The 24040-nt window shown below is 40.0% G+C and overlaps 1 protein-coding gene across 1 annotated transcript in view; it reads left to right on the top strand.

Annotated features, from left to right (window-relative positions):
- Window positions 1-24040, top strand: part of LOC127579322 (citron Rho-interacting kinase-like) — a 196458-nt gene that overhangs the window by 78046 nt on the left and 94372 nt on the right. Inside the window, 6 exon segments of the mRNA XM_052032041.1 lie at window positions 1324-1443; window positions 7545-7715; window positions 8346-8399; window positions 10397-10450; window positions 14159-14299; window positions 23266-23391. Of these exon segments, the coding sequence (XP_051888001.1) occupies window positions 1324-1443; window positions 7545-7715; window positions 8346-8399; window positions 10397-10450; window positions 14159-14299; window positions 23266-23391 (666 nt within the window).

Genomic DNA, 24040 nt, shown 5'->3' on the forward strand with positions numbered 1-24040 from the left:
TTATTTCAGCACTACTTGATTGAATTTGGACTTTTGTGGAGTGAAACACCATAACAACCAGGTCAATTTGTATCAGGAAGCTAGACCAGCCACTTCCTGGTGAGCTTTGTGCTTGTGTGTTTGGTGCAGTTTCTGCATGACATTAGACTCCCATCCAGTGCTCTGTTTGGACCAACACTGGGGAAAGTAATCAACTTTATTCTGGGACTGACTATCATTGCACTACTTCCAGCAGGGACCCTGCTAATATAAATTCTCAATTTCGGCTCTACCCTTGGCCATCCCCCTACTCACTGACCCAACATAATTCCTTTAACTCTCCCCTCCTCCATCCCATCTCCTAAATTAGCTGACTGAGGCCCTAATTTCCAGCACACACACCCCTACCTGCTGGGACCTCATTCTCCTTTGCTTGCACCCCACCCACAGGCCTGACTAAGATACCCCTTAACTCCTATATCCCCAAAATTTGATCAACACTGTGATTTCCAACCACACTGGGCATTTATCAAACCCTCCAAGTCACCTCCTCCAGACCCTGGGCAGCCCTCACACTTTTGGTGTGTTCTTTCCTCTTCCCTGGACCCAGCCTTGGACCTGAACACCATATTTTCCTTCACACACAAAATAAAACATAATGCCAATTCAATGGCACTCAAGACCAAAGCCTTGCGTTATTTTAGTGAGTGTGGGGCACTAAAGGAGAAAAGGTAAATAATGGGACTTGCCATACTTTGTGCCTTTTGTGGAAATTGTTCATTTCTTGGCCTATTTATACAAAACAAATTTAAATTATTTTATGAATTATACTTCTTGTAGATTTCATTCCTGTCTCCCAAATACCATTATGTGTATAATCAGTGTATTTTCTTGTAAAATAACAACATAGTGTCTCATGAGAGCTTTTTATAGGAGACATTGAGGGAAGCAAATTTCTGGCTGAACAAATCAACCACCCCTCCCCCTCTTTTCATCCCTGACTGTTTAACTTGTCTTTGCTGCAGCAAAGTTCTTGAGCTGATCATGATGTATGGTCCCCATCACTTGAAGCACTGACAGCAGTCAGTGATGACAGGAAAATGAGGAGACAAAGTCAGTAGATTGAAACGATTCAGTTTTGTGTGGGCAGGTGTCATAGATAGTTTTGCTTGAAAATGTCTGTTTATAGATCACTGTTGATAATGTGTATGAGAGTTTAATTTTGAAGGAATGTTACCAAATATATTAAGTTGTCCCAAAGTATTCAAGATGTGTACCTACTCCTGCCAATAAAGTAGCAGTAATGTGAATGGGTTTCTGATGTTATGATTTGACTCTTCTCAGAGCCTGAAGCGTAGCCTTGAGCAGGCACGTGTAGAAGTATCTCAGGAGGACGACAAAGCACTCCAGCTGCTACAGGACATTCAGGAGCAGAGTCACAGAATGCAGGAAATCAAAGAACAGGTAATTGGTACATATAGATGGGATTGAAGGAAATTGTGTTAGAGCACTTTGATGCAGTAAGGTGTTCTCTTGGCCCAACTGAATGTAAGCATTAATACGGCTGTAATTTTCAGCAAGTTTAGAGCTTTGAATGCAAGTAATTCTGTTTTGGTGTTCAGACTTTCACTTTATCAGCCGATTTCATTGCAGTCTTATTTTCAGTCTTGCATGACCCTATCAATAAGTAATTGTTTGTTACCATTCTAGAATTCTTGTATTTACTCTCTCTCATGTTTCTGCAATTAAAATGAGAATGTGTCCAAAAGCTTTTTTATTTCATAAAAGATTTACATCTAAGTACATATTTAAAAAGAAAAAAGTGGCCTAAATCACAAAATGGATTTTGAGAGCCATGCCATTTGCCTTGGTGGTTGACACTCTGCCCAGCTTTTTTGTTTTATGGATTGTCGCTTTCTGGTTTGTAAAGTAGTGTATGTGCACATTACAACAGCTTTCTTCTGCAAAATCCACCCTTGTTGAAAAGGATAGAACACTGTTTCACCATTCCTACTAAGATCCTGGTTAATTGAGCATTTTCTTTAGTATCTTCCTTCTTTTATCTCCTCCGGTCTTAATAACCCTACTAAGTATCTGCACTATCCTATTCCCGATTTTTCTTTTTTTCACTTGGTTCATTATTGACATTTGTGCCCTCAGCTGCCAAGGCCAGATGTCTGGAATTCCTTTCCTAAATCTATCCATCTCTTCCTCCCTCCCTCTCCCTTTCCTCCCTCCCTCTCTCTCCTTCCTCTCCTCCCTCCCTCCCTCTCCTCCCTCTCCTCCCTCCCTCCCTCTCCTCCCTCTCCTTCCTCTCCTCCCTCCCTCCCTCCCTCCCTCCCTCTCCTTCCTCCTCTTTCTATGTCTAGGCTTCTTTGTCATCAACTTTAATAACTTCTTATGTGACTCACTGTCAATTCTTGTTTGCTGACATTGCTGTTTTGAATTTCAGGATGTTTTATTACATTACAGGTGTTACATAAATACACACCATTATCAATGTTTTAGAGCAACATTATAAAGTTCAACTGTTGACTGACAGCAAATGCACAGTGCAAATATACCTCACAACATTTAAGCTCTATCATTGACAGCTATGGTTGAGATATTTGGGATGAGGGCAAGATCAAAGTCACTACCCACCTTGTGCATCAATTATAGCAATGCAAAATACATGTTAGGAAACTCAGCATTGGGGAGAAAAGTTAGCTTAGGCATATATTTAAGTATGAAGATGTTTTATAATTGGTCAATATGAGTAATTATTACAGGGGAAAATATGTTATGGTTCTGGAAAAGTGTTTTAGGAATGAATTTCGCTATTAGTCACCTAATTGATTGTTAGAAACATTGGATTAATTGTTTTACATATTTATGCAACAGATAAATATATATTTTAGATAAGCAAATATCATGGCTAATAAATAGAAGTTTAGATTCCATGTTCAGTCAACTCCACCATTACTACTTGATCCCTTCATGATTTTGCATGCAGCTTTTTGGACATCAAATGTCGAAGTTCTCTACTTTAGTGTTTGGAAGACCAAAACCACCACCTTAGCTCCCAGTGCATCTTCTTATCACTGATCCCATTCCCATCTTTGGGCACTGAAGGTTGAAACAGACTGTTTGCTAACTTGTATTTCATCCTGAACTGAAGCTCGAGTTTACATCCAGTTTGTACATCTTTCAGCTGCATTGTCTAGTCATCTCTATCTTTTGCTCTAGTTCATCTGTTGCTGAAACCCTCATCTTTGCATTTTGTACCTTGAGACTCCATTATTCCAGTGCTGTCCTGGTCATCCTCTCACTTTCCACCCTTCATAAAATCCTGTTGTCTTGTTTCCTAACTTGTTCCAGGTCCTTTTCACTCAATATCCTGTGCTCACCAACCTACATTAGTCTCTGGTCCAGCAGTACCTCAAATTTAAAAAAAAAACAAGTTCGCTGTTAATAAAAGAAGGAAACTAAAATCTCAAATCTAGAACCGGGGTAGTCTGTCATAAGGTAGCAATCAGAAATCTGATTTTAATATTTAGAACTAAATTATGTCATGATGTAGGACTTGTGCTGGGATGATTAGAGAATAGTGAAATGGAAAATAAGCATTAGTAGAAATCAAAAGCAAACAAAGGAAAGAGGCTGAGGAACTGAAAGGTTTCCAGGCACACCAATGTAAACATAAAATTGGAATTATAATCCTTCGTTATTAATAGCAGTAAAAGCCTTTTTTTTAAGCTAATTTTGGTATTTTTCTCTGCCATGTTCCCACTCTGAATTTGTATAATCTATTCTTTATTTCTACCATATTTGGGCTCTCGGTTATAGAATACTTATTTATATTTATTTGTTTTTTGTCAACAACATTTCTGGGAGGTTAATTGTGGAATGATGATCACCTAGGTTTTCAATACGATATGGGCTTGGAGTTCTCAATGGCAGAGACAAGTAATTTAGAAGGCAAGTGGAACGGGGTGCAAAAACAGGGAAGTGTTATAACTGCACAGGGGTTGGTGAGACCACACTGAAGTGCCAAGTACATCTTTGGTTGTATTTTTTAAAGAACCTTGGAGGCAGTACAGGTAAGTCGCACGAGATTGATTCCTGGGGTGAAGTGTTTTCTTTTAATGATGAAAGGTTGTGTAAATTAGACCTATATTGCCTGAGGCTTAGAAGAATGAGTGGTGATCTTATTGAAACATAGGAGATTCCAAAGAGGCTTGACAGGATCAATGTTGTATGAATGTGTCCCTTGGTGGGTGAGACTAGAGTTGGGGAACATATCTTACTTTAAACGAAAATGAGGAAGAAATTATTTTTTCAAAGGATGTGAATCATTGGAATTCTCCATCCTAAAGAGCTATCAATGCTGTGTCATTCAGTGTACTGAAGACTGAGATAGATTCCTGGTAGTCCAAAAATCTAAGGTTAAGGGATGGAAAAATGGTTAATGATTAGATCAACCATGAATATACTGAATGATGAGGCAAGCTTGAGGGACTGTATGATGTATGACTATTCTTAATTCTTAAGCTCTGATTAGTGCTCTGAATCTATTCACCATCTACCAACTATCTGGCCAGAAAAGGAATATTGTGCTTGTGTTTTCTGGTCTGTACTGTTGCCTCTAAGTTGAACTAAAAAGGAAGATGTTGTATCACTTTATTAGTCATGGCTGAAAAATTGTGCAGTTCTGCAGTGCTTTAATTATATTTTCAAGTACCAGTTACTATAGTAACTTGTGAACCAGTAGCCATAGCAACATCAAAGTTGGCACTTGAACCTTCTAAATAAATTATTTTGTAAAAATTGTGTTATAAAACAATGTCTTAAAAATATTCAGTGTTTCATTGACTATAACTATTTTTAACATTTGGAAATTATTCTGAGCTTCTGGGTGATTTTCTTTGCTGCTTATCTAGGAAAAATGCTTAACATAAAAACTGGAAGCCTGGATTTTGATTGTCCGGCTAGAATATAGGTAGAACTCCCAGTGAAGAATTAAAAAGCATGCTTGGGATCTGACAGTAGTAGGAACTTTAAAACTGATTTTTATTTATTTAACTATAACACAACACATTTATAGTTAAGATAAGCTCTTCTTTCCACTTTCTAGCACAAACTCTGCATTAAATCCTGAGGTTGCTAGGCTACCAGGGATATCTGGTGCATCAATATTTCTTTTCATTTTTGTTTGATTGTTCCAGACTCTTGTGCAATGCACTTAACTTGCTTTCTACTGATACATATGTAGATTTGCTTCTCTTGCATCTTTTCTATCAGCAATATTTTTGGTGACCATCCACCTTGTATCTCTTGTCAAGTAAGTTCATCAGTTCAAAGTATTGTGCTACATATTGTGGTTCGGTTATGGCAGGTTTACGCTACATTTCAGTTTAAATTCTGTTTTGCTCGATAATTATTATAGTTGATGGTTTGTCCCTCCTGAGGAACCAGGAGTGTTCCACATTGGCTTAACAATTAACTAACTTCTTTTAAGGTTGGAAGGGCTTCTGGTAAGTAATTTTGTGGATTTCTGGTTGCAATCCAACAACAGCAACTCACATTTTTGTGATGTCTTTAACATAAAAAGCACCTCGTGTAGTTGTATTCAAAAAGTGGATATTAAATAATTAAATATGTGGTATCAAGGGAGATGCAGAGAAATCAAGGAATTTGGGGAAGGAATTTTAGATAGATGAAGGTATGGTATGCATCAATGAGATTAATTGAAGGGATTGAATATGTGGTTGGAGTTATGATATGGAGAGATGAATGGGATAGTTTTAGAGTCGGAAGAGTTTAGAGATAGCGAAAGGCAAATGCCTGAGAGAATTTCCAACCAGTGGGTGAAAATTTGAAAAATCTACGGAGGATGATGAATGAATGGGACGGCATGGTATAGTTTAAAGGCATCATAGATTTAGCCGAGCTGAAGTTAATGCATATTAACAGTACAAGAAGGAGATGGAGAGCTTAGTGACATGGTGTCATGACAACAACCTTTCCCTCAATGTCAGCAAAACAAAAGAACTGGTCATTGACTTCAGGAAGGGGGGGGGGGGGAGGTGGTGCACATGCTCCTGTTTTACATCAGCGGTGCTGAGGGCGAGAGGGGTGAGAGCTTCAAGTTCTTAGGAGTGAACATCACCAATAACCTGTCCTGGCCCAACCACGGAGACGCCACAGCCAAAAAAGCTCACCAGCGCCTCTACTTCCTCAGGAGGCTAAAGAAATTTGGCATGTCCACTTTGACCCTCACCAATTTTTACCGATGCACCATAGAAAGCATCCTATCCAGATGCATCACGGCTTGATATGGCAACTGCTCTACCGGAGATTGCAAGAAACTGCAGAGCGTTGTGGACGTAGCTCAGCACATTACAGAAACCAGCCTCCCCTCCATGGACTCTGTCTACACTTCTTGCTGCCTTGGTAAAGCAGCCAACATAATCAAAGACCCCACCCACCCTGGACATTCTCTCTCCTCCCCTCTCCCATTAGGTAGAAGATACAAAAGTGAAAGCACATACCAGCAGACTCAAGGACAGCTTCTATCCCACTGTTACAAGACTATTGAACAGTCCCCTGGTACAATAAGATGGACTCTTAACCTCACAGTCTACCTCATTATGGCCTAGCACCTTATTGTCTGCCTGCACTGCACTTTCTCTGTAACTGCAACACTTTATTCTGCATTCTGTTATTGTTTTCCCTTGTACTACCTCAATGCACTGTTGTAATTAAATGATCTGTATGGATGCATGCAAAACGAAGTTTTTCACTGTACTTCGGTAGATGTGATAATAATAAACCAATTTATCAATTTACTACATGATTTTTCTTATGTTTCAATACATGTATCCTCTTGTCCAGACTTGTTTTCTTCTAGATTCTCAAAAATCAAAATCACATTGTCGTTGTTAAAATTTATTCTGTATTTCTGTAGTGTCTTTTACAAAGTTCTTTGCCCTATAGGCTTTACGTATTTAGGGAGATTGGAGGGACATAGTGGAGAAGAATAGTAGTAGTTAGGAGAAAATTGAAACTAGTGTCCTACTGTAGCGCTTACAGGGATTGATCAGCAGCTATCATGTACACAATTGTCTTTCAAATGCGTCCTTGACCTGATACTGAATATCATGTAGATGATCATGCAAACAGAAATTAAACACAATCTTTCCAAGGAAGAACACAATTAGAACACAACAAAGCAAAGTCCATTTTAGTGCAAAGTGGTCATAGAGTTGCTAAACTCGAGTGATTAGGGTTGTGCTGGTTGGTTCAAGAACTGACTGGTTGAAAGGAAGTAGCCATTCTGGTCCGGTGGGACTTCAGGCTTCTGTACCTCCTGCCTGATGGTAGCTGTGAGAAGATGGCATGGCCTGGATGGTGGGGATCTTTGATGATGCATCTCTAAAGTAACGAAATCTGCTCAAATATATAGGATTACCATCCATTTATCTATCTATCTATTTATTTAGTTTCTTTCTCCTGGTACACCCAACCCCTCGCTTTCTCTGAATAGTTGTCCATTGTGCTATTTTTCCCTCATTTTTAAACAGGAGTTTCATGCTCAGATGGAGGAGATGCAAGTGACTGTGCGACAACTTGAAGAGGATCTCGCTGCAGCACGCCGACGGGCTGATCTTTACGAGTCCGAACTGAAGGATACTCGAATTACAGCAGATGAATATAGAAGGAAAGCAGCTGAATCACAGCAGAAACTACAGAAGGTTGGTTTGAACATCTGTCCCAACTGTGTGGTGGGAAGGGAGGGTGAAGAATAGGCAGTGAGGTGATAAAATGAAATGTTGCGCATCAAGGTGCTTTGGATGTGGTGATTTTTATGGGCCACAAATTATTTTAAGGAGTATTTATCTCCTTACTGGCGGTATGTATCTTTGACCTATCAAATGAGTAGAGTTTATCTAAGTTAGCAGCTGAAACCTAGACACTTTTTTAATTGTCTGTTCCTCATTCTGACCGATATCTTAGCCATGCTCAGGTCAAAGAAACATTTCCATGTTGGAAGGTGGAGGTTATGCAGAGCCACACAGTTCCTTCTGTAAGAGATCTTTCCAAAATGCTCCAATGTACATCCTTAAGGATGATAAAGAGTGCAGCCTTGCACTGTACTTTGTATTGAATTTTGGCTACTTGCCTTGGATTTTGCCTACCATTTTTTTTCTTGATGGTCAGATAATGTGTATTGTCTGAAACATTGCTATGATTTACATTTCTGGGGCAAATTCTGCATATGTTAAGAACAGACATGGCACAATGTGTTTCTGTGCAAGCTTCAATGAGGCTAAATCCTGATTTGATACAGGTTACTGACATCAAATATTATTTTCTATTCACAGACCCGAGACCAGGGAAAAGCTGAGGTTGGAGAGATATACGCCAAACTGGAAAAGGTTTTAACTTTTTATTAACTTTCCTTCACAAACTGATTTTTGTAATATAAATATGCAGTTTGGAATAAGCATAACTATATTGTAGAGTTGTTTAAATATTTCAGTTCATTTATAAACATTATTTATTTAGAAGACATACATTAGATGGTTCTAAATTTGGCCCTCTGCAGAGATTGGCGCAGAAGGGAGAAAGATTTAAATAAACAAGAGGTAAGTAAGGGATAGAGACAAAAGTTACCAAACTAGGGTCAGGGTAAAAGTAATATATTTGTCTTATGAAATCTAAAAATTCATAACAATTCTGCTCATTGATTGGTATTATGCAATCACACATGATCCATTAGTATATTGCTAAGATTTTCATATAACTTAATTTATGAGAGGTGAGCATTGCTGGGAAACCCAATAATTATCCCCATTCCTTATTCAGTGTTGGGAAGGTAGTGTTGAGTTACCACCTTGAATTGCTGAACTCTGTGTCGTGAAAGTTGCTTCACAATGCTAATGTATTGGAAGTGATAAGATTTTGACCCAGCAGTCATCAATAAATATTGAAAGATTTCTAAATCAGCTGGTATGGGCCTGGGAAGGAATCTGTTAACTGTATTGACTTGTTTCTGTTACCCAGTTCTTCTGAGTAGTAGAGGTTTGAGAGGAGCTGTTGATGAAGCCTTGTAGTGAGATATGATGCAACAGTCCTAGAGTGGCAGTGTTGGAAGGACTGAATGTTTTGGGTGGTGGATAGTATACTAATCAAGCTTCTTAAATGTTTTTAGAGCTGTACTCATCAGGGCAAGTGGAGAGTACTCCTGCACTCCTGACTTGTGTTTTTAAATGATGGATCAGTTTTGAGGAGTGGGAAATGACCCATAGAACATACATTTGGTATTGATTTATTATTGTCACTTGTTCCGAGGTACAGTGGAAAAACTTGTCTCGTATACCAATCGTACAGGTCAATTCATTACACAGTGCAGTTACACTGAGTTAGTACAGAGTGCATTGATGTCGTACAGGTAAAAACAATAACAGTACAGAGTAAAGTGTCACAGCTACAGAGAAAGTGCAGTGCAGGAAGACAATAAGGTGCAAGTTCACAACAAAGTAGATTGTGAGGTCAGAGTCCATCTCTCACCTGCTCATGTATTCATAGTATGTACGTCTCTGGTCAGTTGATGGATCTTCCATGCAGCACTCTGGCTTCATACTTATGTTTTGCACTTTCTTGTTTTTTTTCTCATTGAGAATAAGAATATTAATGGAACCCCTCTACCTTCTGTTGGTTGTTTAATTGTTCATTATCATTTATGACTCAATGTGGCAGTACTTTAGAATTTTGACTTAATCTGTTGGTTACATGACGCGTTTCTCTGCTGACAGTGTGGTGCTTCTGCTCTCTAGCGTGTGTTTTATCTTCATTTGGTTAGCATCATATTTTTAGCTATTCTTGCTGCTGCTCCCGTTATGCTTTTGTATTTCCTTTATTGAACCAGATTTGGTCCTCTGGCTTTATGGTAATAATGTAATGAAGTATAGGTGATCTATGAGATTACAGATAGAGGTGAAATCTCTTGTGATGCCCTGTTTTGAACTCCTTTATCTGCCCTGAATCTGTGCAATTTAACATGATGTTATGGTAGTACTTCACAGCATGATGGGGAGAATCTATTATTTCTTCAATAAGTCTTGTGCAGTGGGGAGTTCTAAAAATATTGTTGTGGATAGGTGTCTGCAACAGGTAGACTGAGGAGCATTAGATTGAATGTGTTCATCCCTCATGTTGGTTCAGCTGCTGCAAACCTATTTTGGTAGTTCTGACCTTTAGGATTTAGCATGTCCTTCTGTTGTGGTGTTTCAGAGCAATTCTTGGCGAATGGACCATATGTAAAAGTTGAGCTTTGAGCTGTCAAAATAAATCTTTCTGGGGTTTTGTACTTTTACTTAATATATTCAGTACATTAGCCTGTTAGATTCATGGACTGATGTATGTGTTTCAGATGAACACAGAGCAACAGAAGAAAATACAGGAATTGCAGGAAAAGCTTGCCAAGGTAAGTATTATGTGGCTGAGTGTTAGGAATTCCCAGAGGAGGGGAGTGGAGTTGGTTTAGTGGTAATATTTCTCAGGGGATGGGTGAAAAGGTTAATGTTATGTTGGAGGGTGAAAAATCAGTATTTCCATTGTCTAATATTATGTAGGATGGAACCTGTCAAAGGGTTATAGAAGGGGTGAGGCAGGGGCTGGCAGCCATAGGTACCAGGTGAGGAGTGGGATGATGGGCCGATGGAGTCAGGTGAGGGGGGGGTGGAGTTGAGAGACACCAACTACTAGATTATAGGTAGAAACATAAAGAAAGAGGGGAAAAAGGGAGGGCAGATGGGGGAGGGTGGAGGAAGGGGCAGAGGCTAGAAAGTGAAAAGTGGAGACAAAAGAGGCTGCACGTACTGAAATCTGATAAATGAGGAAGGTGATAAGTAGAACCAGATAGGAAAGGGATGATGGGTAGCTGGAACCAGTTGGGGGAAGGGATAGAGGACCCAGTGGGTTAAGTGTGTGGGTGATAGGTAGATGGAACCAGTTGGGGGAAGGGATAGAGGACCCAGTGGGTTAAGTGTGTGGGTGATAGGTAGAGGGAACCAGTTGGGGGAAGGGATAGAGGACCCAGTGGGTTAAGTGTGTGGGTGATAGGTAGAGGGAACCAGTTGGGGGAAGGGATAGAGGACCCAGTGGGTTAAGTGTGTGGGTGATAGGTAGAGGGAACCAGTTGGGGGAAGGGAACAAACCTGGGTGAGGGGGGTTGGGGTAAAAAGGGGGTGAGAAAACCTGGATGAATAAGGAGGAGAAAGGAACACAGTGCAGGTTACCTGAAATTGGAAAATTCAACTTTCATACATTGGGTTGTGGACTGCCCAGGTGCAATATGAGGTGTTCTTCTAGTTTCATTTGGCCTTATCACAGCAGTGGAGGCCAGTGCCACTGCCAGGATGAGGCCAAAGGCAAACCAGAGGAACAAAACCTCATATTGTGCCTGGGTTGTCTACAACCCAATGTATGAAAGTTGAATTTTCCAATTTCAGGTAACCTGCACCCTGTGTTCCTTTCTCCTTCTTATTCACCCAGGTTCTCTCACCACCCCCCCCTCCCCCCCCTTTTCCCAGTGCTCCAATTCCCCCATGTGGTTCCATCTGCCTATCACCTCAACCTACTAGGTCCTTTAACCCTTCCCCCTACTGGTTCCACTTGCCCATCATTCCTCCCCTTTCTAGTTCCACTTTTCACCTTCCTTACTTACCTGCAGCTCCTTTAGTCCACATTACCTTCCAGCCTCTGTCTCTACCTCCACCCTCCCTCTTCTCCACTCCCTTCTTCGTCTGCCCTTCTTTTTTTTTATCCTCTCCTCTTATCTTTCTACCTATCACCCAGTAGCTGCTGTCTCCGAACTCCATCCCTCTCCCACCTGACCCCAACTGCCCATCATCCTGCTCCTCGTCTGGTTCCACCTATCGCCTGCCAGCCCTTGCCTCACCCTTCCCTCTCTCATCTTTACACTGGCTATCTCCCTTCTACACTATTAATCCTGATACAGGGTCTTGGACTGAAATGTCAACCATCTCTCTGTCTCCACAGATGCTGCCTGTCCTGCTGAGTTACTCTAGCAGGTTACTTTTTGCTCCAGGTCACAGCATCTGCAGTCTGTTGTGTCTCCAAAGGGTTATATAAAGAATCATGAGCTTTTTTTTTCTGATATTGCTTAACTTGTTACCATTGCATTGAAGTGGTTGGATGAGAATAAATAAGTGGGACATTCTGAGAATTGTAAAAGGTACATATAATAGAAACATCTGGATGATCAACAGGTGGAATTGATTGTTTCCATCAGAACACTGAATTCACTAAGAATTGTTGTATGGAAGAAAATTGGGTTTCTATTCAGCAAAGACTAGGTCATTTGGGTTGAAGAACCATCGCGGGAATTTGCATTTACCGATGAAATGATCTTGTATGAGATTTTCTATTTTCTGCACTCTGGACTTGTTGGAAAACATAATATAATTCATCCATTTGCTCAATTGAATATTGTTACCAAAGCAATATAAACAATGGCTGATGTATTTTCTACAGTATAAGAGTGACTGCATTTCAAAAATAGTATTTTGGCAATAAAGCACTTTGGACATCTGGAGATCATAAAAGTTGATGTTTGAATCTATTTGTTTTTATTATATGGTTATTAGTTGAAATATACCTTAGTTGATTGTACCTGATTAGTTTTCCCAAAGTTCAGAATAATTTCAATTGGCCCGTCGCATCCAGCTGATTATCAGCAATACAAACATAAAATGCTGGAAACATTCCATGGGTCTGCTCTTCAGAGAGAGAAACAGTTAACAAATAAAGTCAATGACTTTATCAGAACCAGTAAAAGTTAGAGATCAACTATGTTTTAAATTGCAGAGAAGGGGGATTGGTGGAGAGAACAAAGGGGCTGTCTATGATAGGTGGAAATCAAGAGAAACTGAATAATACAGTTGGTGTTGATGCAGAATAGAGAAGATGACAAAGTCTTGTTAACAATAATTGATCTGCCTGGAGGACATGTAGATTCCTAGAGTTATACAGCATGGTAACAGGCCCTTCAGCCCAGCCTGTTCATGCTGACCAAGATGTCTATCTAAGCTAATCCCTTTGCTTGCGTTTGGCCCATATCTCTCTAAACCTTTCCTATCCATGTACCTATCCAATTTTTTTTAAAAACATCATAATTGCATCTGTTTCTACCTTCTTGTCGGGCAGCTCATTCCAAATACTTACCACCCTCTGTGGGGTGGGGGGACGACTTGCTCCTCAGATTCCCTGTAAATCTTTCCCCTTTCACCTTAAACCTTTCCCCTTTAAATCTTTCCCCTTTCACCTTAAACCTATGCCCTCTAATTTCTGACTCCCCTACCCTGGGGAAAAGACTGTGACTATCTACCCTATCTATGCCCCCTATAATTTTATAAACCTCTATAAGGTCACTTCTCAGCCTCCTTTGTTACAATCCCAGTCTATCCAATCTCTCCTTATAACTCATGCCTTCCAGTAATTGAGAACAGAGGTAAAACTGTGAGATATAGAACACTGGAGTTGCTGGAAATCTGAAATGAAAGAGGATGCTGGAAATATCCAAAAGGTCAGACAGCATTTGTAGAGAGAGAAAAACTGAGTTAGCATTACAGGTTGATAACCTTTCGTTGGAGCTGGTCATTGCTAACAGAAGATGGAAAGGTTGGTTATTTAACACTCTTAGGTCCTGAGAGCCTTGGACATGCCAAGTCAGAAGCTGCGATTTTTATTCCTCAAGCTTGCGTCGAACAGTGTAAGAAGTGAAAGGTCAGAGTGGGAGAAGGATAGGGAATTAAAGGACGGGCAAACCAAAACTCAGTCATCCTTGCAGACCGAGTTATCAGTCATGTGCTATCACTTCATTGGAGGATGTCAATCAAATCTGGAAATTTAATTCTGTAAAAAGTAGAGAAGGCAGACTTTTTACATACACACCAGAAGTACCAAATTCAAATCATTATGTTTAAATAAGCTGTTTGAAATTCCCATAAAGTTTCATTTCTGATCTGAATTTATGACCAATCCCAGTAACCTAGCCCCACTCAGTTATAAGCTTTTTCCAGCAAATCTCAGGAAATTGTCTGGTTCAAAAAATTAAAAATAATTCTAAACTGGTTTGCAGTTGGGTTATTATTTTCAATGGTTGTTGCAGGCAGTGAAAGCCAGCTCTGAAGCCACAGACCTCTTGCAGAATGTCCGCCAAGCTAAAGAACGCGCAGAGCGAGACCTAGAGAAGCTACAGGGCCGCGAAAACTCCAGTGAAAGCTTCAGGAAGAAACTGGTGGAATCGGAGGTATGATGAAATTCAGTTGCTGAACACAGTTAACCATTCTCATTATTCCTTTGTCAGCACATAATACTGAGTCTAAGATGGCCTGCTGCTTAATTGGTTCCTCAAGGATAATTACAGTAAACGGTTGGGCACTAAAGCATGTTGATGAACAGAGGAACCTTGGGAATCAAGTTCATAATTCCCTGAAAGAAGCATCAGGTAGATGGAGTGGGGAAGAAGGCATATGACATGTTTGCTTCTCTAGGTCGGAGCACAGACTATAAAAGTTATGCTGCAACTTAACACGACGCTGTTAGACTGCACTTAGACTATTGTGTGTAGTTCTGGTTGCCACACTATAGGAAGGATCTGATTGCACTGAAGAGAGTGCAGAGAAGATTCCTCAGGCTATTGCCTGGATTGGAGGACTTTCCAATGGGAAGAGATTGGATAGGTTGGGTTTATTTTTCCTGGAGCGAAGGAGGCTGAGGGGTGATCTGATAGAGGTATACAATACTATAAGAGGCACGGAAAGGGTAGATAGTCAGAACCTTTTTCCCGTGGATGGCACATCAAAAATAAGAGTGCATAGGTTTAAGGAGAGAGGAAGGAATTTTAAAGGGGTAAGCTTTTTTCACACTGTGGAACTCATTGCTAGAGAATTTGTGGGAATCAGATAGTATCACTATGTTTAAGAGAAATTTGGACAGAGCCTTTGTCACAAACCAGCAACAAAAGAAACACACTGAGCATGATTCAGTGTTAAAAACTATTTTATTAATCACTACTTATGATAATACGTAAAATAAAAGTTAAAAAAAAAATGTTAGTATGTTAGAATTCAAGAATGTTAAACCTCGAACGTTAACCCCAAAACTAAACTCTTCGTGTGTGTGTGTGACAAAGTCCAAAACTCCCAGTTCCGGAATGGTTCTTAAAGTTCAGTTCCGCAAGCCATAAGGTGAAACATGAGCAAGGGCTTCTTCAACAACCACCGTTGTCTGAAGATAAGATGTAGATGTAGAAAAACATAGAGAGAGTACATACGAAATCCAAATGTTCCAGGATGGAACCCAAACGACACTTCAGTGTTTACTCGGTAGTGACTTCCTCACCCCGAAAAGCATCCGAACCGTGGTCGTCCACACACAAATACCTGTTTCCTTCTACAGGTCAGCAACAAAGTGAACTCCACCGGATTACTTCCAACTTCCATACATGGATTTCAGTGGCAAACACAGTTATTGTTTCTCATCCATCGATAGAGAAAACAAGCAGGCTGGTGTCTCTCTCCCTTCTCTCTCTCTCTCCTTCTTCTTCTTCTGACTTCTTCAACAACGTCATTACGTCCTTTATCTTCTATTGACGTAAGCACGCCCCACACACACATACACACACACTCTCTATCTTAAAGGGACTTTCACTGAGTCCATAACACCTCCCACCTAAAAAAAAAAATTTTCCCAAGAAAATTTTAACCGCGCATACAGTTAGTAATGTTAATAATTATCATTCTACACAACTACAGACTATCAGATTAGTACAGATACATGTTTCCCATTTAACATCGGGAAAGACAATCAGCAATCACATTATCTTTGCCTTTAATGTGAGTTATCATGAGATCAAACTCTTGCAAAATTAAACTCCGGTTTAACAGCCTTCTGTTCTTGTTTTTGACTCGGCTCAGAAACACCAATGGGTTATGATCTGTATACACAGTCAATGGTTTCTGAGCGGTGCAAACATATACATTGAAATGTTGCAAGGCTAAAACAAGCGACAGTAATTCTTTCTCTATGGTGGAATAATTCTTTTGATGCTCATTAAATTTCTTTGAAAAGTAAGCTACAGGATGATCAATATCATCAAGGTCACCCTTCTGCAACAACACAGCTCCTGCAGCTTCATCACTGGCATCTACTGCTAATGAAAATGGCTTTTCAAAGTCAGGTGTTCTGAGCACAGGATGGTAGCATAAAATGGCTTTCAGCTTCTTAAATGCTTCTTGACAAGAATCTGTCCAAACAAACTTTACTCCCTTCTTCAGAAGATTAGTTAGGGGAAGAGCAATATCAGCAAAATTTTTACAAAATTTTCGATAATATCCAACCATTCCCAAAAATCTTCTAACAGTCCTCGTACCTGTGGGAATAGGGAACTCAGATATTGCTTGAACTTTTGCCTGAACAGGAGCTTGCTTGCCTTGACCTACAACATAACCAAGATACGTCACAGTGGCATGGCCAAATTCACTTTTAGCCAAGTTAACTGTAAGGTTAGCCTTGGAAAGTCTTTCAAACAACCTTTCTAACGCAGAGATGTGATCCTCCCATGTATCATTCCCAGTCACTAAGTCGTCAATGTAGGCATCTGTATGTTTTAACCCATGAATCACTGAATTAATCATTCTTTGAAATGTTGCCGGAGCATTTTTCATTCCAAATGGCAAAACATTGTATTCATACAATCCAGAAGGGGTTACAAAGGCTGAAATTTCCCTTCCTCTATCTGTTAATGGAACACACCAGTACCCTTTTAATAGGTCAATCTTTGTAAGAAATTTTGCCTTTCCCACTCTGTCTATGCAATCATCCACCCTAGGAATAGGGTAAGCATCTGACTTTGTTACAGCATTCACTTTCCTGTAATCTGTGCAAAATCTAACAGTTCCATCAGGTTTAGGTACAATAACACAGGGCGAACTCCAATTTGAAGTAGAATGTCTAATAATATCATTTTCCAACATGTATTTTATTTCCTGATCAACAAGTTTACTTTTTTCCACATTCATTCGATATGGGTGTTGTTTGATTGGTTTTGCATCCCCAACATCAACATCATGGGTAATTATCGATGTTCTGTTTGGAACATCTGGGAACAGATTTTTAAATTTTAAAATTAATTCTCTCATCTGTTGTTTTTGTGAAACTTGTAAATGGTCCAACTTCGTTTCAAGGTTCTCCAGGATATTTTGGTTTTTTTAGTTTCGATGGAACAATATTTGGTCTAAATTGGCCTTCCTCAACATCAACATCAGGCATTCTAGAAACAACCTTTACATCATCCACCAAGGCCACCACTGAATCCCTCTCATAATAAGGTTTTAGCATGTTTACATGACAGAGTTGTGTTTTCTTGCGTCTATCTGGTGTTTTGATTATATATGTTAGATCAGTCACTCGAGATTCAATAACATAGGGTCCAGAAAAACGAGCTTGCAAGGGATTATTTTGGCTAGGGAAAAATACCAACACCTTTTGCCCCACTGTGAATGTCCTAGGCCGAGCACGTCTATCAAAATATGTCTTCATTCTTATCTGGCTTGTTTTCAAATTCTCTCTCGCTAGCTGGCAGACTCTCTCCAACTGAGTTTTAAATTTTTGGACATAGTCCAACAGACTCAAGTGAACTTCCTCATTAACCCATTGCTCTCTTAACAACTCCAAAGGTCCTCTCACCCGATGTCCAAACACAAGCTCAAACGGACTAAATCCGATTGACTCCTGGATCGATTCTCTAACGGCAAACAAAAGTAAATGGATACCTTCGTCCCAATCCTTGGTGTTTTCAAAGCAATAAGTCTTCAGCATATTTTTGAGAGTAGAATGAAATCTCTCCAGAGCTCCTTGAGATTCTGGGTGATATGCAGATGATACAATCTGCTTTGCTCCCAGCTCATAGACTATTTGTTGAAAAATTTTTGACATAAAATTACTACCTTGATCAGATTGGATTTCTTTTGGCAAACCAAACAAGGTAAAAAATTTTACAAGAGCCTTTGACATCGTCTTGGCCTTAATATTTCTAAGGGGTATTGCCTCTGGAAATCTAGAAGTGGCACACATGATGGTTAACAAATACTGATTTCCAGTCTTAGACTTTGGTAAGGGGCCAACACAGTCCACAATCACCTTCGAAAAGGGCTCCCCAAAAGCAGGAATTGGTTTCAAAGGAGCCACAGGGGGTTTTTGATTTGGTTTACCTACCATCTGACATGTGTGGCAGGTTCGACAAAACATCACCACATCTTTTCTCAAACCAGGCCAATAGAATTGTTTCAAGATCTTCCCTACAGTTTTATTCACCCCAAAATGACCACCCAAAGGCATACTATGGGCCAGGTTTAAAATCTCATCCCTATAAACTTTTGGAACAACAACCTGATGAATAACTTCCCATTCCTCAGTAACAGGAACATGAGGAGGTCTCCATTTCCTCATTAACACTCCATTTTTGACATAATATCCAGTTGGCACTTTTTCAATCTCCTCACATGAGAGTGCTTTTTCTTTCAATTCTGTCAACTCAGGGTCCTTTGTCTGTTCCACCATAAAATCCTTCCTTGACAAAGACAAATCTTTAAATTCAGGCTCACTATAAGGATGTTGATCCTCCAATGAAGACAGAAAAGTCTCAGATAAGGCATCATAATTTTCTTCCTGTTTAGGACTGTCACAAGGAACCACATCAGACTGCACCGGACTGTCTGTCTTGGCTAATTCTCTAGCTCTAGCTCGAGTCACCGCACATGATGGGTAAACATCTGGATCATCCTCAGACTCATCAATCCTTGGTTTGGTTGTTAACCGTACCACAGGATCACTTTCTCCATTTGCAAGGTCATTTCCCAATAACAAAGAAACTCCTTCCACTGGCAAACTAGGTCTTATCCCTATCTCGATTGGTCCTTCTACGAACTTTGACTTTAAAATCACCCTGTGAAAAGGGACAGACATGGTCTCACCTGTAACGCCTCGTACTAGATTTACTTCACCAGTGTCACTTTCTTCACCAAAATTTAAAACACTGTCCAGCAAGAGAGATTGACTAGCCCCAGTATCTCTAAGAATTTTCACTGGCACCTGGGGTGACTCATCATTCAGTGAAACAAAACCCTCTGATACATACGAACGGAATTCCTTTCTCACCTCCTCCAACTTTTCCGCTTTTCCCTCTTGCAAGGACTGATCTTTAACAGCATCTCCTGAACCTTTTTGATTTTTAATTGCCTGAAAGCAAGCATTGGGCCCAGCTTCCTTCTTTTTCTTCAAAAGGGCACAATTAGATATCACGTGGCCAGGTTTCCTACAGTAATAACAAGTACGCTCAACAGGTTTCTCCAGTCCTGGCTTTTTTTCATCTTTTCCTTTTTGATTACCTCCCAATTTAATCTCTAGTTTACCTGGATTGTCTTTGTAACTCTTTTGAAAGGTTTTAGGTTGTCCCCATTTGGATTTATGGGTTAAAGCATAATCATCTGCCAACCTAGCAGTTTCTTGTAAAGTTTCCACTGCCTTTTCATTTAAATATGTTGTTAATTCAGCTGGAACACATCTTTTAAAGTCTTCCACCAGTATCAATTCTGTCAATTTATCATAATCCCCATCTACATTTTTAGCCAGGCACCATCGTTCAAAACATATTCTCTTTCCATTGGCAAATTCCATATAAGTCTGATCTGCAGATTTCCTCAAGTCTCTGAATTTTTGTCTATAAGCCTCAGGGACCAATTCATAGGCCTTCAAAATAGCTTGTTTTACCTTGGTATAATCAGCTGCATCCTCAACAGACAAAGCAGAATAAGCTTTTTGAGCTTTACCTTTAATCACACTCTGTACCATAAGAGCCCATCCTTTCCTTGGCCAGTTTGAACTCACAGCAACCTTTTCAAAATGTTGGAAATACTGATCAACCTGATCTTCTTCAAACGGAGGGACTAATCGAACCTCCCTGCTGGCTGAAAAACCATCATCAGAATCAGATTCCGAACTCCTACGCTTCATTTGTAACTCATGCTGCCTCTGTTTTTCCTTCTCCTCTGCCTCAAACTTTAACCGAATTAGTTCCCGTTCCCGTTCAGCCTCTAACTTCATCCGAGTTATCTCTCGTTCCCGTTCAGCCTCTAACTTCATCTGAGTTATCTTTTGTTCGGCCTCTAATTTATTTTGCTCTCGTTCAGCCTCTATCTTTAACTGGGTTTGTTCTCGTTCAGCCTCTAATCTCTTTTCCTCTTGTTCGGCCTCTAATTTCTTTTGTTCTCGTTCAGCTTCTAATTTATTTTGTTCTCGTTCGGCCTCTAATCTCTTTTGCTCTCGTTCAGCCTCTATCTTTAACTGGGTTTGTTCTCGTTCAGCTTCTATCTTTGCCAGCTGCACCTGTGCCTCAGAAATTGCTATTTCACTGCCAGGAAACTGTTTTAACACTTCCTTCTCAAACACCTTCTTTTCCACATAATGGCCAGCTATCAATCTCTGAATATCTGCCTTTCTCATAGACTGCTTTACTTCTGTAAGGTTTAGCCTTGTAGCAATCTTTATCAAATCATCCTTTTTCGCCACCTCCAATCCCTTTTGGGTTGGTGACTCCAAAAATGCCTTAATATCCATTGCTGCTGGTTTCCACACACACAAGCCAATTAAAAAGAATTTATCAGACCTTCCTCAAAAATCTTTGGATTGAATCTCGAACAAATCTCGTCAATCTGGGGTACAATCCCAGACGACACTCGTTAACCTTGGGAACTATCCCGGACGAGCCCCCAATTTTGTCACAAACCAGCAACAAAAGAAACACACTGAGCATGATTCAGTGTTAAAAACTATTTTATTAATCACTACTTATGATAATACGTAAAATAAAAGTTAAAAAAAAAATGTTAGTATGTTAGAATTCAAGAATGTTAAACCTCGAACGTTAACCCCAAAACTAAACTCTTCGTGTGTGTGTGTGACAAAGTCCAAAACTCCCAGTTCCGGAATGGTTCTTAAAGTTCAGTTCCGCAAGCCATAAGGTGAAACATGAGCAAGGGCTTCTTCAACAACCACCGTTGTCTGAAGATAAGATGTAGATGTAGAAAAACATAGAGAGAGTACATACGAAATCCAAATGTTCCAGGATGGAACCCAAACGACACTTCAGTGTTTACTCGGTAGTGACTTCCTCACCCCGAAAAGCATCCGAACCGTGGTCGTCCACACACAAATACCTGTTTCCTTCTACAGGTCAGCAACAAAGTGAACTCCACCGGATTACTTCCAACTTCCATACATGGATTTCAGTGGCAAACGCAGTTATTGTTTCTCATCCATCGATAGAGAAAACAAGCAGGCTGGTGTCTCTCTCCCTTCTCTCTCTCTCTCCTTCTTCTTCTTCTGACTTCTTCAACAACGTCATTACGTCCTTTATCTTCTATTGACGTAAGCACGCCCCACACACACATACACACACACTCTCTATCTTAAAGGGACTTTCACTGAGTCCATAACACCTTAAATATGCAAAGCATAGAAGGATATGGACCTAGTGTAGGCAAATAGGATTAGCGTACATGGGCAAAGTGGTTGGCATGGACATGGTAGGGTGAAGGACCCACTTCTGTGCTGTATGACTCTAACATATGGGTCCAGAATACCATCCCATCTACAGTCCAGGAGTTTCTCCCCCACAATATTGTTACTATTCGATTAGTCCAACATATGTGTAGACGGAGAGCACATAATTCTGGAAGTGGTGAATCTGGCATGATTTTAAGCATCATTCCTTAGTCAATGTTATAAATAACCCACTTTCCTCTGTGAATTGTATACCGTTAAATATATCTGCAACCCACAGTTTCTGGATCATCCTGAGCCGCATCGTAGCATTTGTCTCCACAGACCCAATGCAATATTTGTACCTTCTGCACTCCTCCAGCCTGGCCCAATCAAGCTGCTCCATACTTTAGATGCACCATTAAAACCCTTCCCACCCCTTATCAATAACACCTCTGCCTTTGTCAATTTGTTCCCTTCTCCAATCCTCTTTTTCTTTCAAAAGGTCTTGAAGGTGTTGTCTCCTGTATTATTTCATAATTCTTACAACTCCTTATTTGATTCTCAGCAAGCAGGCTTCTGCCATGCATAGAAATAGATCAAGCCAAAGTCACAAATGGCGAACCAATAAATCGCCAAATCTTCCATCACTGTACTCTTTGACCTGGTTCCCACATTCTTTTCCTCCAGTGCTTTTACCTTGTTGTCTGAATCCATGCGATTATCTTTTATTTGTTCCGTTTGTACCTAATTGATCCAATGTTGGAGCATGTTCAGAAATGGGTTCTCTTTTTGCCACTTGTTTTGCTACATCTTCTAAGCAACCACACTTGATTTCTTCCTCTTCCTCACCTTCATGCCTTTGCCTTCATGATTGTGTCCCTATTTAGCTCTGTAACTCCCTTCAAGATTACAATTACAATTGAGTTCTCCATCTCCAAGATCCTAGTCCCTTGTACATCCAGTTATTTATTCACCTTTTTGGGCCTGTGGTTTGGAATTCCCTCTCTAACACAAACTACCCCTCTATATCACAACACACCTCACCCCCACACCAAAAATTCTAAACTGGTAAGGATTGAATGTTGGACATTTCTGATGGAGTAGAACCTGTTACTGATGTTACCAGAATGTCCACATTTCAGAAAGTACTTTGAGTATAAAGAGCTTTGATATATCATGAAGTTTTGAAATGTGCCATGTAGATGCAGTTTGTTGTTTCTTTCAATCTTGTATTAGGCTGTTGCTATGAAAGGAAAATCAACTTAATAAGTGTCTCAATATTAAAAGTTATAGAATCCATTATAATTTTCCTGGAAAGTTTAGTGTTCTTTGGAAATACAGATATGAGAAATCTTTGTTATAAGATGAAAGTAACTGTAAGTGTATTATCTATTTAATCATGGAGGATTTGTTAACCCATAGCAATAAAATCAAACTATTTTACATATGGTGTGACGTGTGGCCACTTCCTTAATGGTTTAGAGGTAACATGACATTCCCATGTTATTGCTGTGGTCTATCATATGCATTTAAAACTGTTCTGATATGGGCCAAAAAGGCTGGCAAGTGAGCACTTATCTCAGTATACTGTATAAGGTAATAGGGTGCTGCTACCCTATACAACCATCACTGTAGAGCCAGTAGAAATTTCTGATGTGTTGATAATTGAAGGAACGCCGCAAGTCTCTGGAGAACCAAGTGAAACGACTTGAGATGGTGGAGCGCAGAGAAAACAAGCTGAAGGAGGATTTGCAGACAAAATCTCAGCAGATACAGCAAATGGCTCAGAAAATCCTGGTATGTGAAATTAGTTTACATTGTTAGATTCAGAACTATGGTGCAGGAGGAAAGGTAATTGATGCAAGGATAGTAGGAAGAGGGATTGCTGAAATTGTTCTTTAGAGAAACAGAAACAAAGGGTTGCAGGTGCTGGAATCTAGATGAACAAACAAGATGCTGGAGGAACTCAGCAGGTCAGGCAGCACCCTGAAGAAAGGTCTTGCCCCAAAACGTTGACTGTCTGCTTTTCTCCATGGATGCTGCCTGACCTGCTGAGTTCCTCCAGCATCTTGTTTTTCTTTGCACTGAAATTGTTCTTTCTACCTTCAGTTACATTACCTTTTCAGAGCTACCGTGACTTGATCTCTTCCTCAACTACATGGAAGTGTCCCTTAGATGTTTAAATGATCACTGGCAGGACGTGACAGTGGTCTGGTAATGATTCATTCCTATTCCTACAGCAGCACTACAGGGTTGGGGTGGTGTGCTGGCAGAAGGTATGTTGTTGAGGATGGAGTGAAATGATGAGAGAGAGATATTGAATCGAATTTAGTGAATTGGTTTTACCACTGGTGGTTCATGCAGTGCTTCCTGAGACTGGTGTACTGCTTAATCCTGTAGTGGATATGTGCCTAGTGCAAAGTGTTAGATTACTATTTTATTTTTC

This window comes from Pristis pectinata, chromosome 17, assembly GCF_009764475.1.
Source record: "Pristis pectinata isolate sPriPec2 chromosome 17, sPriPec2.1.pri, whole genome shotgun sequence".
Taxonomy (NCBI): Eukaryota; Metazoa; Chordata; class Chondrichthyes; order Rhinopristiformes; family Pristidae; genus Pristis; species Pristis pectinata.